The sequence below is a fragment of the Pangasianodon hypophthalmus genome, chromosome 2 (assembly GCF_027358585.1).
Source record: "Pangasianodon hypophthalmus isolate fPanHyp1 chromosome 2, fPanHyp1.pri, whole genome shotgun sequence".
Lineage (NCBI taxonomy): Eukaryota > Metazoa > Chordata > Actinopteri > Siluriformes > Pangasiidae > Pangasianodon > Pangasianodon hypophthalmus.
In genome coordinates, this window is record NC_069711.1 from 33,596,307 (window position 1) to 33,612,008 (window position 15,702).

A 15,702-nucleotide genomic window follows, 5' to 3' on the forward strand; every position below is an offset into this window, starting at 1 on the left:
GGGGGGGGGGGGGGGGGGTCGACTGACCCAAGGACCCTCATGGAATGAGACCTTTGTTTTCCCGAGGAACACAAAGTTCACCACCCTTCACACATTCCACAGAACCCAGCTTTAACAGACTACATAAGGCTACATTACATCTCCTGTAAGGACTTTTAAGATGATGCACCATAGTTTGAAAACTTGTTGCCTCTTTTACTGTCATTCTGTATATGTATCATGCTTATAGCCATCCGGTCATTATGATGCTTTTGATCATTTAAAAGGTATCATAGTGTTTGTGAGTGTATCAATAACAGCAGGTATGTTGTGTTTGGTATGTGTGTGATCGCTATTGAATTTCCTAAGGGTTGTTATAATGTGAAGTTGAGTACAATGTATTACATGCATGTTACCAAATTCCTAACCAAAGTTCTAACTTAAGCTTGTGCAAAGTTTGCAAAGCACATAACTCAGAGACCAGAATGTTAATTACTGTCAGAGGAGGAGAATACAGTTAACACCCTGCCCGAAGATCCTGCTGATTGGAGCAAACACTTTGGGGTCGGCCCAACTGGAAAGGGTTAAAACCCCCTGACACAAAGGAAACTCAGAGTCTCATCCAACACATCTTCGCGAGAGTCCATCAACATCTTCAGGGAGTTCTCTTCAACTAACAGCTCAAGCGAGTCTCCATCCACATCTGAAGGAAGTCTCATCAACCAAGAGCTTTAGAAGTTCATCACGAGGAGCTCCGAGACTCAGCATTCAGACTGGTTCTTGCAAAGCCTCCAACTCTCGCCTTCGCACCACTGTGAACCTTCTTCAAAGATTTGCAACCCGCCTACGAGACTCCGCCGGGTTCGCGCCTCACTCTATTTATCTTCCTCATTGGTCTTTCGAGACGCTACATAAGGTCAACCAGACCACCGACCAGTCAACATCGCCGGAAACTCCTTCCAAACAACAACGCAACGAGGGAATCCCTGGCAACACAAACGCATGTATAGTACCTCCAGATTCTCACTGAACTGGTGCATTTAATACAAGTTTAAAGCCCTTCTAAACAAAACAAATGTTAAATTAAACTGATAAGTTGATGGTTCGTTCAGGTCATGGTCTGAGAAACTACTAGAAACTTGGAATTTCATTCACTCTCTTTTCAAACCCATTTTCACCCCTGTTCACGTGTGTGTGTGTGTGTATGCGTGCATGTGTTTGTGTTAGATTAGTTTCTGTGTTTTAGAATAGTAATAAAGTCTCATCTGATTTTTAAAGGCCAGTGTCTTGTGTCTCTGTGCTTCAAATTTACTGCCTTAAACTGCCAATCTTGTTACTGTGCTCTTAATATAGTGTTTCACTATATTTAGGATATTATTGCCGGTGACCACGGAGGTAATATCCCATACACAATTAATAAATACACTCATTTCAACTTATCGCTTTACAAATTTCCCCTTCTGATCTGATCTGCTAATCTCCTACATATTTTGGTGGAGAATACATCAGCTTAACCTAAACAGCTAATTTCCTTACACTCCGCATCTCTCTCTCTCTCTCTCGCTCTCTGTCGAGCTACACATGCTACTCCTGAGATACCAGTGATCCTGACCCCTTCTAATCTCTGGACCTACCCGATCCATCCCGATGGACTACTTCTGCTTGGAGTTCTCATTGGTTGAGATCGTTCGCTGCTGCTGGAGGTGGCCCCACATGGCCTGAAGATCAGTGGGATTGCTGGGGATGGTGCCATTTGGGGGCCGTGGAGATGGCTTGGGGTTCTCATATTGGGAGGTGTACTGTGATATCTTGGGACTGTGATTGCTGTGGTGTCTGTGGTTGCCACGACCAACTTTGTAGTCAAGACTCTACTGTCCACTGGTGGACAGTGGAGTCCACCGCTGGACATAACAAACTGGACTTCTTTTGAAAAATGTGATGAATTTACTGGTTGCCCAATTGCACTATTTGTCCATATAGTACACAGTTATAGAAGGAATTTATTTATAATTGCACTATCCATTAGCACCCAGATGAGGATGGGTTCCCTTTTGAGTCTGGTTCCTTTCAAGGTTTCTTCCTCATATAGTCTCAGGGAGTTTTTCCTTGCCACCATCGCCTCTGGCTTGCTCATTAGGGATAAATTCACATATTTCCAATTTATTTTGGTTTAATTTACTTTTAATCTATTTACTTCTGCAAAGCTGCTTTGTGACAATGTCCATTGTTAAAAGCACTATACAAATAAAATTGAATTGAATTGGACATATCTTTAGTAGCTTGTCATATTACTGAGACACCACAAAGCATAAACTCCTCCTTTGTCCTGAAGATATCTGAAAACTTAGTTGCACTACTGTCAGAGCTGCTGTTATAGGAACTTAATCAACACCCTCTAACCAATCAGAATTCAACAGCATTGTGGTAAAATATATTCTATTTATTTTATTTAAAAAATTCTTCAGTCTCAAATCAGATCACAGTCAAAAGTGTGCCAAAATATCATCATAATAAAGTCATAAAAATGAGAAAAGGACAGGATTAACTTGGTACCTTAGCAACTTTTTAATTCATGTCATAAAGGTTGTTAGCATGCCGCACTATATGTATATATATATATATATATATATATATATATATATATATATATATATATATATATATATATATATAATGTATACAAGGTTTTCCTCAAGTGGATTGTTGATTGGACAATTGGATAACTTTTCTAAAGACTGTAGAAGAAAAAATGTAATCATAGTTATCTGCTCAAGATCACACAGATTTACTGGGTACATGCTTTACAATCCACTTCCATAATGAACACAGGTAAAAAAATGTGCTTCAACGTAGCAGTGAGGGAAATAAGGAAACACTGACTGTGACTTCAATTGAGCCCCTGGCTTTCCAGTTCTGTCCAGATGTCCAAGCAGAGATAAAGAGGTCAAGTACAAAGTAAAATGGGAGCACTCTAATGGTTTTACATAGATGAATGTGAAAAAATATTTATCTATTCACTTACAAATGTGTACTCATGAGGTTGTTTCAGAAATAAACAATTAAAATGCAGTAGTCTGCTGTTCTGAAGAATGCTTTATTAAAGGAAAACTCCTCCCTTGATTAAATAACACATTAAATACTGTATAGCCACAATATATCGAGGTCCAAGCACATTCAGTGAATATCGCCCTCCAGTGGCCAGTTCTTTCCAAGTTACTTAGAACAATGAAATCTGTGGATGAACATACTTGTTTTTAAAGTAACCCGATGATAATTAAAATCCATACAGTTGTATCCTAAAATCAAAGAAAAGGAAAAGTCATAACAAAAACAATTTGGTGCACCCTTTGGTGCTTGGACCCCTAAATATATGTGATAAGCAATTCTGGTTCTAGTTTGTTGGTTGGTGCTGTATTTTTATTATTTGTGTGAGTTTCTCTCTCTCTCTGTCTCTGACACCACAAAGAGACACTGTTATTGCTAGCACAGCTACAGTGGAGTTAAATAAGAGAATAAAAAAAAAAAATCAAAGGATAGCACTTTATTACATGACCTCAATTTAGTATCTCATGACTTCATAACACAATTAACTGTGCACACAAAAGACTGTCAGAGCACAATATTTAAAAAAAAAAATGAAATGCAAAATAATATGTGCTGGATTGTCAAATTAAACTGGTGATTATTGTGATAATTACAACTAGGTCTATTCATGCAGCAATGTATTGGCAATACATTGCTGGCAAAATCAGATTCCTATTTTTCTTTCACTGTAGTTTAATAATATGCACACATGGAAAGAAATTAACCCCAGGGTTCTCAGCCTTCCTGTAAAAATGATCATCACTCTCATGGAGTCTCTGTGATCCTGTAAACCTAGGAAAGGGCATACTGATTTTGTTCAGAAATACAGTTATTACATAGGCAGAGGTTCCAAATTTAGCCATCGAATAATTCACAGCGCTAGAATTATACGTGATAATGTTTATATTTTATATATTTTAGAACATGATGATAATTTATATTTTATAACATGAAGATAAAATATCAGGTATACGTCAGATGAAGTTAAAGGAAATTCATCAAGGACAATTCAATTGTAGGTCCCCCTTGTGCCACCAAAACAGCTCTGACCCATCGAGGCAAGGACTCCACAAGACCTCTGAAGGTGTGCTGTGGTATCTGGCACCAAGACGTTAACAGCAGATCCTTTAAGGCTTGTAAGTTGTGAGGTGGGGCCTCCGTGGATCAGACTTGTTTGTCCAGCACATCCCACAGATGCTTGATTGGATTGAGATCTGGGGAATTTGGAGGCCAAATCAACACCTTGAACTCTTCATCATGTTTTTCAAACCATTCCTGAACAATTTTTGCAGTTTGGTAGGGTGCATTATCCTACTGAAAGAGACCACTGCCATTAGGGAATACCATTGCCATGAAGGGGTGTACTTATTCTGCAACAACATTTAGGTAGGTGGGATGTGTCAAAGTAACATCCTCATGAATGCCAGGATCCAAGGTTTCCGAGCAGAACATTGCCCAGAGCATCACACTGCCTCCCCCGGCTTGCCTTCTTCCCATAGTACATTCTGGTGCCATGTCTTCCCCAGATAAGCGATGCACACGCACCCAGCCATCTGCATGGTGTAAAAGAAAACATTATTCATCAGACCAGGCCACCTTCTTCCATTGCTCCATGGTTCAGTTCTAATGCTAATGGTACCATTGTAGGTGCTTTCAGCGGTGGACAGGGTCAGCATGGGCACTCTGACCAGTCTGCAGCTACTCAGCCCCATACACAGCAAGCTGCAATGCACTGTGTGTCCTGACACCTGTTTGTCATAGCCAGCATTAACCGTTTCAGCAATTTGTGCTACAGTAGCTCTTCTGTGGGATCGGACCAGACAGGCAAGGCTTCGCTCCCCACATGCATCAGTGAGCCTTGGGTGCCCATGACCCTGTCGCTGGTTCACCGGTTGTCCTTCCTTGGACCACTTTTGGTACGTACTAACCCCTGCATACCGGGAACACCCCACCAGGCCTGCCGTTTTGTGAACAGTGGGGGTAATGTTCACTTAATGCCTAATATATCCCACCCCTTGACAGGTGCCATTGTTACGAGATAATGTTATTCACATCACCTGGCAGTGGTTTTAAAGTTATGGCTGATCGGTGTGCGCATATATATACATATATATATATATATATATATATATATATATATATATATATATATATAAACATATAGTCAAAAATAACGTATGGGTTTTGTCTTTTAACTAACTTTTCACATTTTAGCTCAGTAACTTGATGAATGAGGAGTAGTGTTGGTGATATCGCCCTGCTGTTTTCATACCGATTTCAAAACTCTAAGCGCCCCCTTGTGAACATATTATGTCAAACGCATTCTTTGTAATCCGCTGAGATGAATGAAAAAGTTGGAGAGAAATTTATGATCACTATATATTGGAATTACAATGATAAATATGTTTAACCATGCGGTTGAGCTGCCATTTTGTCATTTATCATTTACAAATTAAATAACTGTTTAGGAGAACAAAAATGCCTGAAGCACGACCTCCTCTGAATTGTCTGCTTTGTAGGTGTATAGTCTTCAGGATTGGAACAAGTTCTTTTTCTAGTTCTCATTGAGTATTTTCTGATTTTGAGCTCCAGCTGCATTTTAACTGACTGTATTGGATTTGTTGGCATAAACCACATCTGGATTTCCTTTTTAGTAAGGATGTCATATTTGTGAATTTTGCATAAGAAGCTATTCTGTTATTATATCAGGATGAGTACTCTAAAAAAAAAAGGTCCTGAAATGTTTGTGCCAGGATTATTTATGGGGCTTGTATTTAAAGAAAATTTTAAGAAAATTATACAACAGTTAGTTCTGGTCCACTAATTAGATTGGACTAGTGATGTCCAAGAGTGCTGATATTTAGTATAACAGCACTGGGACATTTGACTGTATGTATTACTCCACTTGTGTGTGTTTGCTACATAAAATTCCAGTTTTAGAAATAGCTCGTAACACTGAAACCATTAATACACTTACTACGGGCTGTCAGTCGGTCTGTGTGTTGGCATGGCAATACACAACCCTTGGGCCTTGTTGGGCCTGAAATGTCTGTTACTTGATATTAATTTCTTGTTTATAGACCTGTTGTATAAGAATAATACTCACAATCATGCTCCTGTACTGAATATCAGCACAATCAGCTGTGATTACCTGCAGCCTCATGTCTACAGCCGATATTCAGTACAATAGCATGCTGATATTCAGTACAATAGCATGCTGATATTCAGTACAATAGCATGCTTGCTTGTGTGATTATTGTGCCATAACTGCAGTGACTCTACACACACTAGCCCATGATATCGAAGCATGGTGGTGGTAGTGGTATTATGTTGAGAATTAATTTCTACTGTTTATTTCCATTTTTTTTTTTTTTTTGTTAACACTTATGAGTTTTTACTTTATCTGTCGATTCTCTTATGCTATGTTAGTTTTGGTGTAAAGGTGTAAAGGGAGATTAAAAAAAAAACACCCAGTTCCTGAGGATTATTCAAATGACTTTGAAACAGAAAGTCACTTGTGTTGAAATGATGCTATTATTTGTATACACTGAAAACGTTTAGCTGGAGGAAAACTTTGTGACAGTTAGCTCTCATGGTGTAGCATGAAGGAGCCACAGACCACTTCCTGAGAACTGTCCTGCATACAGCAGGAAACATGTAACCTAACCAAAAAACTCCTGAGAGAGTTACTTTAAAATTAAAGTAAAATTAAATTATTATTATTATACAGTATATTTAATTACAATTAGTTCCTGCTCTCATATATTATTACATTATACATATATTATAGCAGCTATAAACAATCGTTCCCTCACCAGCCTCTCTTTTTTCTCTCACTTGAATGTAGTAAGACAAAAAAAAATGCAGCTTGTCACATTACTGAGAAAGCCACAAAGAGTATATTCCTCTGTCCTGAAGATGTTGAAGAATTCTGACTGTAACAAAGAGCTGACACTGGAGGCTGCTTCCATAATGTTAAATAAACTTCTCCTTACAGAAAACTTTACCATATAAACAATTTTTAAAATATGTTTATGTGGAATGTCCACTATGCATGTAACACCTCGTCCGAGGCGGGTTGTGTAGGATCCATCAGCAGAGATGAAAGCAGATAAATCCAAAACGGCAGGCAAAAACACAATCGGGAAACGAGAGCAAAAGTCCGAAAAAACCAGGAAGTCAATCCGTGAGAAAATATAATACAAAATCGCAAGGCAAAGGCAAAAATCAGAAAAACAAACCAGGGTCATACATATGAAGAAAACCATAAGCAATGCAAAAGAAAACGCTCAGTAATGTCCCGAAAACAATACTTCGCGTCCTCGTGTGAAGTGAAGTGTTTCTCAAGGGTGGAGTCAAAACTCAGGTGAGGGCTCCCTCTGGCGGGCAGGTGCCGGTGGTGACGTTACAATGCAAGTGAATGAGCTGTTACTATATAAATAATGTATCAGAAAGAGTGCATTAATATGAACCTGCTGTCAGAGCTGCTGTTATGGAAAATTAATCAACACCTTCTGACCAATCAGAATTCAACAGCCATTTGGTATATTATATTCTATTAATTTTATTCCAAAATAAAAATACAATAAAATCTGATATGTAAGTGATGCACATGGATTATTCATTATTCAGTCTCCAATCAGAAAAGTACATCACATCATCATAATAAAATCATTAAAAAAGGGAGAAAAGATCATATCAAGATCCATTTGGTGCCTCAGCACATTTTTTTAATTCAAGTCATATGTTTTAAGCATGCATTAAGGTGAGTTGAGGTTTTCCTCACATGGATTGTTGATCGGATGATCCTTCGCCTAAGACTGTGGTAGGAACAAAATACAGACATCTGTTCAAGATCACTGTTTACTATGTACATGGTTTACAATTCACTAGTAATTCATCAGTACAAAAACTGCAAGTGAAATGAGGAAATGCTGACCGTAGCTTCAAGAGAGTCTCTGGTTTTCCAAGTCAGTACAAATGTCCAGATGGACACGCAGATCTCAAGTACAGAGAAAACCAGGAGCACTCTGAAGGTTCCACATAAAAGAATCTGGAAAAAATAAGATAGAAACATTTTCCAGTTCACGTTACAATGTGTACATATGAGGCTGTTTTAAAAAAAACAGATTAAAATCCTTTAATCTGCTGTTCTAAAGAACGTTTTGTTAAAGGAAAACTCCACCCTGAATTAAATAACACATTAAATACGTATACGTGATATGTTTAGTGATTCTGCTAGTTTGTGTTGTATTTTTATTATTCTCATGAGAATTTCTGATCACTTTCTGATGTCACACAGGGACACTGCTATTGCTATCGCAGTTACAACAGAGTTTAATAGGAGAAATTCAAAGGATAGCACTTTTCAAAATTTTCTTCCGTTATGATATGAAAATATTATATTTGAGCATTATATCTCAGAATAATAAAACTTGCATCTCTAAACCAAACAAACAAACAAATAAATACATGATCATGTGTGTGAGAACAGTGAGATACGAACTATAGACAGGAAACCATCACATATTGCTGGATCCTGACACGGTGGTAGTTCCCCAGATATGCGCACCACATCAACAAATAACACAACAAGGGCTACACTTGCAGCCACAGTGCTGATCAGGTTCATAACCAGGGAGGATTTCACCTAACAAGAGAGAAAACGGAACTGTGATGTGTTACAGGGTAACTACTGTAAATTACTTCTATACTATATATACTCTTCTAAATGCTCCTCTAATCACTTAAGTTTATATTTAATCATTAATATGATGTTCCCACTCTTTCCAAACAGTCGTAGAGTGTTATAAATGCTCCTGAAAATGATTTGCAATTTTTTTATATCTAGTATGATAAATAAGGCCACATATTTTCACATATAAATTTAGAAATAAGTGTAGACCCTCATGTCTACCCACCAAACGGGGATGATGGTAGTCCACTGAAGCAATTGCCAGAGCACCAGAGATGAAAAACTGATCAAAGGTAAACCAAAGCTGAGATTATCAAGTGTTTCTTCAACACAACAGTGTGAAATAAGGTGATATTAAAGCAGGACAAAGAGAACATACGCAAAGAGATCCCCAGTACATGACGGCACTGTTAACAGACACTGCAAAGGTAATATTTTGGGTTACAATACCAAACATGAATATCACTGCTCCGATCATTGTCTGGATAGTCTGTGGAAACAAAAAGAAAAAATAAGTTTTTAATAGTAAAGTCTCACGAAATTATTTTATTTCCAAAAATATTGTTTTATTATTATTATTATTATTATTATTATTATTATTATTATTATTATCATATCATATCATATGATAATGGTTCCATCAGAACACTTATATCTCATATCCTGAGGGTAAGAAATGCAAATTACACAATTTCTTCTATCATTATAAGTTTAAAAATAAGCACATATGAAAAGAAATTACCCCCAGTGATTTCAGGTCTACTTTCATAGCAGGTAGTGGCATTTTCACTGAGAGTCGCTGTGATCCTGTAAACCTGGGAAAGATCATACTCATATTAATCAGAAATGCAGTAATTACAGAAGCAGCAGCTCCAAATTTAGTCACCGAACAGTTCACAATTATGCTAGAAATATGCATGAAAATGTTTCAGGTTGTATTTCACAAAATAATAATAAAAAATAGCTAAAGATGAGCCTCATTAATGGTAATTCCCTAACAATTTATTAATCCATTAATTTCGTGTGTGATTATGCAGCTGGAATAAATTTCACTTTTGGTGCAGGGAAGGAAGGGAATAAAATCAGCGCAGGATCTGAGAATTGAGAAATGCAGCACGAAATGTGAAACTTTACTGATCATGAAAAGGGTTCCCCTTCAGGAACTCGAGCTGCGTCACGAAACGCTATGGGAACGCCCCCGTGTGACCGCGCTCTGAATCATGTGTCTAATCCATCCAATGGATGGGCGAGACGTCACGGGCGGGGTGACATAGCGACCCGGAAGCATAAAAGCCCGAGCGGCGAGCCCCGCGTTAGCTTCCTGTTTTCAGCAAGTGCTCTATGTCTATCGTTTGTCTATTTTCTGTTTATTTTGTGTTTTGTCGGCGGCATGCCAAAAGCCAAAGACAAGTCTAAGGGCGAGAGCGGGCAGCGCTTCAGGCTGTGTGTTCCTCCCTGTCCGCGATATATTACGGGTGGGGATACACACAGTCTGTGCGTTGCCTGTTTGGGAGCGGAGCACGCTCAGTCGGCTCTCGAGGGAGCTGGCTGCGCACATTGTGAGCGTTTACCGCTGCGTACTCTCCGCTCCCGTTGGGCTCTCTTTGAGGAGGGAGCCCTCACTAGCATGCCTCGCGGTCCTGGCCCCGCTTCTGCCGAGGCAGAGCGGCGGTTGCGCTTGTGGGGCTCGCAGATGGACCTGGCGGAGGGAATGGAGACGGGCCCGTCCCTTTCTCCTTCCTCACCCTCCAGGTCCACTGTCCCCTCCCTGGGTTCGGAAGCACGCTCTGCGGTTTCTTACCCCCGGGGAGTGGACTCCCAGAGCCGCAGTCTCCTCAATATGAGGAGCTGCTCGAGGTGGTTACGCGGGCAGTCGCTAAGCTGAGCATTGACTGGCCCGCTGAGACATGGCCTCAGCCTCAGTGCTCCAAGCTAGATGAGCGCTTTTTGCGCAGTAGGCCGCCACCTCCGCCCCGGAGCCTGCCCTTTTTTCCAGACCTCCACACTGAGGTGTTGAGGTCCTGGAATAGGCCCTTTTCAGCCCGGTTGTTCAGCCCCACTTCCTCCCATTATGCTAATGTGGCGGGGCTGGACTACTCCGGTTACAGGGCAATGCCCAGGGTTGAACAGACGCTAGCAAGCTATCTGTCCCCTGCTGCTGCATCGTCCCTGAAGGCTCCGGCGTTGCCTACCAAGCCGCTGTGGACCACCTCAGTGCTGGTGGGCAAGGCGTACATGGCAGCAGGTCAGGCTGATGCGTGTCTGCACACCATGGCGGTGTTACAGGCGTACCAGGCTGACCTGCTTAAAGAGCTGGATGAGCACGAGGAGATGACGTCTGAGCAGGTAGCGGTGTCCCTGCATCTCAGAGGCATCTCTGGCTGACCCTGTCCGATATGAAAGAGAAGGACAGGGTCGTGCTCATGGACTTACTCATGGGCTTACTCCCTCGGGCCTGTTTGGCGACGCTGTAGACTCCGTCGTCGAGAGATACCAGCAGGCCCATGCTCAGGCGGCGGCGTTCCAGCGGTTCCTCCCCCGTCGCTCTCTAGCTCGTGGGGCTGCTGGGCGGGGGCAGCCCCCTCCGTGTACGGCCCCCTCCTACAGGGAGGCCCAAAAACAGAGCGTCGCCTCCTGTGCTCCCCCGAGGCGGGAGCAGGAGTTGCGACAACGCTCTGGGCCCGGCCCTTCGGGTGCTAAGGTGGATCTGAGGACTGTCCTCATGTCCAGAAGGGCCGCAGCTAAGAAGCCCTGACGGTTTTGGCCCAGGGCTTCCAACGATGGGCCCCTCTGGGGTGACGTGGCGTACACCTCATCTCACGGTGCCCGGGTCCCCCCAGTGCCCTCAGGAGGTCGATCTGCCAACCCTGCCACCTATGGTGCTTCAGGGCACAGCGGTCTCCGGCGAGCGCCTCTCCCAGTTCACGCCCGGCAACGTAGCAGGTCTGGGAGGCTCGCGGCCTCTTCTGAGGCCTTTGCAGCAGTTAGTTCATTTACCCCCTGTCGGTTCGCCGCCTCAGGGCACCCAGCTAACCGCTTCTATTGCACCAGAGGTCAGTCTCGAGAGACTGATTCCCTTAGTGAGCTTTCTGGCAGCGTGAAAACTTCTGCCGAATGTGTCTCATTGGGTCCTGCGTACTGTAGAAAGAGGCTACCGAATTCAGTTCGGCTCGCCTCCGCCTCGTTTTTCTGGGGTTCTTCCCACTGTGGTGGGTCCCGAGCAGGCTCTGGTATTGGAGCAGGAAGTACACACTCTCCTGAGGAAGGAGGCCATCGAGGTGGTCCCTCCTCACGACAGAGAGTCCGGGTTCTACAGCCGGTACTTCGTTGTTCCCAAGAAGGGGGGAGGGCTGCGTCCCATTTTGGACTTGCGGCAATTGAACCTCTCAGTCGCACGACTGAAGTTCAGGATGCTTACGGTCACTCAGGTCGTGTCTCAGATCAGGTCCGAGGACTGGTTTGTCACGATCGACCTAAAAGATGCATATTTCCACATCTCCATCCTTCCCTCACACAGGAAGTTCCTGAGGTTCGCTTTCGGGGGCGAAGCTTACCAGTATCGGGTTCTTCCCTTCGGCCTAGCACTCTCACCCCGCACCTTCACAAAGTGTTTGGATGCTGCCTTGGCTCCTATGCGACTACAGGGCATCCGCATACTGAATTACATCGACGACTGGTTGATTTTAGCTCATTCAGAGCAGACGGCGGCTCGGCATCGAGATGTCGTTCTCGCCTATATGAAGGAACTGGAGTTAAGACTAAACGCCGAGAAAAGCGTGCTTTCTCCAGCTCAGAGAACCACTTATCTAGGCGTCGTGTGGGATTCGACCACGATGCAGGCACGTTTGTCTCCTGCTCGGATAGAGTCGGTCCTCACAGCGGTCGCGAGAGTGAAAGTAGGCCGGTCACTCACTGTAAAGCAGTTTCAGAGACTGCTGGGCCTATTGGCAGCTGCGTCCAACGTGATACCTTTTGGCCTGCTGCACATTAGACCCCTACAGTGGTGGCTCAAGACCAGGGGGTTTTTCCGAAACAGAGGAAACCCTCTCCGCATGATCAAGGTCACGCGGCGATGCCGCCGTGCCTTAGCTGTGTGGAGAGAACCTGGGTTCTTGTCTCAGGGCCCGGTCCTGGGAGCTCCTGGTCGCCGCGTAGTGCTAGCGACGGATGCGTCCCTCACCGGATGGGGAGCGGTCATGAGTGGCCGTCCTGCCCGTGGTCTGTGGAGCGGCCACCATCTCACTTGGCATATCAACTGCCTGGAGATGCTGGCCGTGTTTCTGGCTCTGAAACACTTTCTCCCAGACCTAAGAGGCCGCCACATGTTGGTGCGCACCGACAACACAACGGTGGTCTCTTACATCAACCGCCAGGGAGGTCTGCGTTCGCGCCCCCTTTACAGGCTGGCGCGCCAGATCCTTGTGTGATCCCAAGGGAAGCTCCTCTCATTGAGAGCAGCCTACATCCCTGGTTATCTCAACGTGGGAGCGGACGCCCTGTCGAGGCAATTTCCTCTCTTAGAAGAGTGGGGGATCTTCAGGCCCTCTCTGTGGCCCCTTCCTATTTAGACTTTGCGCCTGCATTGGCCAAAGCGTTCTTGTACCCCCGAGCGGGGTACGTACCGAAAGTCCCCTCCTCGGCACCACGGCCGGTCGTGCTGCAGGCTTTCTGTCCTCCTCCCTTCAGGGAGCCCGACCATCGGAAGCTCAATTGTACGTGTCCAGTGTGAGCACTGGACGCGTACGTCCACAGAACTGCCCTGTGGAGAAAGGCGGACCAATTGCTTGTGTGCTTTGGTCCCCCTAAGAGGGGTTTTCCTGCTTCTAAGCAGACCCTGAGCCGGTGGATTGTAGAATCCATTTCTCTGGCTTTCGAGTCCTCTGGTCTCCCCAGTCCCCTGGGGGTCAAGGCTCACTCTACCCGAGCGGTGGCAGCCTCTAAGGCCTTTCTGGCAGGTGTGTCCTTACAGGACATCTGCAACGCGGCGGGATGGTCCACGCCCCTGACCTTTGCCAGGTTTTATGACCTGGATACGCGAGCCACTCCTGGCTCCTCTGTCCTTGTGCCTTAGGCTTGCCTCCTCCTGGAGGCAGGGACTTGTAAGTCTGGCGGCGTGGGTATACTCGTTCCCATAGCGTTTCGTGACGCAGCTCCAGTTCCTGAAGGGGAACGTCTCCAGTATGTAACCATGGTTCCCCGAGGGAACGAGACGCTGCGCCTCGGTGCCACACTTCCGGCGTCCCTGCAGCGCTTGCTTCATTTTCCAGTAAGCTAACGCGGGGCACGCCGCTCGGGCTTTTATGCTTCCGGGTCGCTAAGTCACCCCGCCCATGACGTCTCGCCCATCCATTGGACGGATTAGACACGTGATTCAGAGCGCGGTCACGCGGGGGCGTTCCCATAGCGTTTTGTGACGCACATCTCGTTCCCTCGGGGGACCATGGTTACATACGTAAACTGGAGATGTTTTTTTTTTTTTTTTTGGCAAATTGCTCAATATAATATAAACAACAATGGTCTTAGATGTCACGAATATGTAAACCTAAAAGGGGTAACAAAAAAGAAAACAAAATAGAAATCTTATATTATTATTAAAGGTTTGATTTATCTTCAGCCATATCTAACATCACCTAATATCACCAAAAAAAAAAAAACATGATCGATTGATTAATCCTGTTTCTCTTCATATTGGCTAGTGGCCAAGTATTAATTAAAGGGGCCAAGCATTTTCTGGCCCCACTTCATAGTGATGGAGGAAGACCAGAAGCCATTCTGTTAAAAACTCAAAAGGACTTTTAAGATTAAGGAGGTTACCTGGAAGTCTATGCGCATGTACGAGCAATAAAATACCCTTTAATAAGAGAAACAAAACACAAACACTCAATAGTTATAAGAACCCAAATGAACTATTTACTTATTCACTCAAAGAAATAATAAATCATACAGGTAATATATAAAAGTAAAACCCAGTAGAACTGCTAGCCTGAGTTCACACTCAGTAGAGTGAATTCAGTTAAAACAGAAAGTACTACTACAAACGTTGCAGGCGTGTAGAGAAGCTGGGGTTCGTTGGAGCCTGAAAGTAACCGGCTGCTTCACTCCTAAGAGCAGACAAAATAAAAATTCACTCCCAGTCTCGCTGGCCATAGCGCAGTTCCCACACACGTGACGTCAGCACCAGAAAGTCTCAGTCTTCTGATGAAACCCACAGAGCCAGAGGAAGTCTGGGTGTTCTGCAAACCCAAACCGCTATCTGCATCTTAAAGTTCATAACGCTATAAAGGTTTGTCACCCAAATAACTTAGGAGTATTTCTGAAACAAAGCCTTAATCACACAGTTGTAGCATCTAAGGTGAGTTCACCTAACTCTCCATGACTAAATAAATGAAACCCAATATACATATTAAATAAACATAATCTTTTACATTTTATATTACAGAAAGGAAAAGAAAATATATACAATATACAAAATCCAAGTCAAGTCAAGTCAAGTGGCTTTATTGTCATTTCAACCATATACAGCTAGTTAGTACACAGTGAAACAAAACAATAGTGCAAAAGATTAACAAAATAAGTTGCTGAATGTAAACATAAGGAGTAGCAGCCAGGTGGAGAGTATAAATATACGGTATATAATAAATATTTATAGCAGCAGAAAATTGAATACAGGTGTGTGCAAAAAATTGCAAAGAGGATGGAGTGATGTTCAGTTGAGTGTGTGAATGTGTCTGTGTGTTTCCAGTGGTCTCTGAGTGTTGAGGAGTCTGATGGCTTGGGGGAAGAAACTGTTGCACAGTCTGTTCGTGAGGCGCGAATGCTGGTGGCTTTGTGGCTGCAGCATGTGGTGTAAGTGTCTGTGAGAAGAGAGACCCTGATGATCTTCTTAGCTGTCCTCACTATCCACTTCAGGGTCTTGCGATCCGAGACGGTGCAATTCCCAAACC

At 43.5% G+C, this 15,702-nt stretch overlaps 1 protein-coding gene across 1 annotated transcript; it reads right to left on the bottom strand.

Annotated features, from left to right (window-relative positions):
* Window positions 1-7,771: 7,771 nt before the first annotated feature.
* LOC117595876 (membrane-spanning 4-domains subfamily A member 6A-like) lies at window positions 7,772-14,856 on the bottom strand. The gene is made up of 8 exons (XM_034298734.2): window positions 14,798-14,856; window positions 14,573-14,609; window positions 9,501-9,573; window positions 9,138-9,248; window positions 8,985-9,041; window positions 8,570-8,713; window positions 8,003-8,116; window positions 7,772-7,883 (listed from the first exon to the last, which is right to left on the bottom strand). The coding sequence occupies exons 3-8, from the start codon at window positions 9,540-9,542 to the stop codon at window positions 7,878-7,880; spliced, it is 474 nt and encodes a 157-aa protein (XP_034154625.2). The 5' UTR covers window positions 9,543-9,573; window positions 14,573-14,609; window positions 14,798-14,856; the 3' UTR covers window positions 7,772-7,877.
* Window positions 14,857-15,702: the final 846 nt, after the last annotated feature.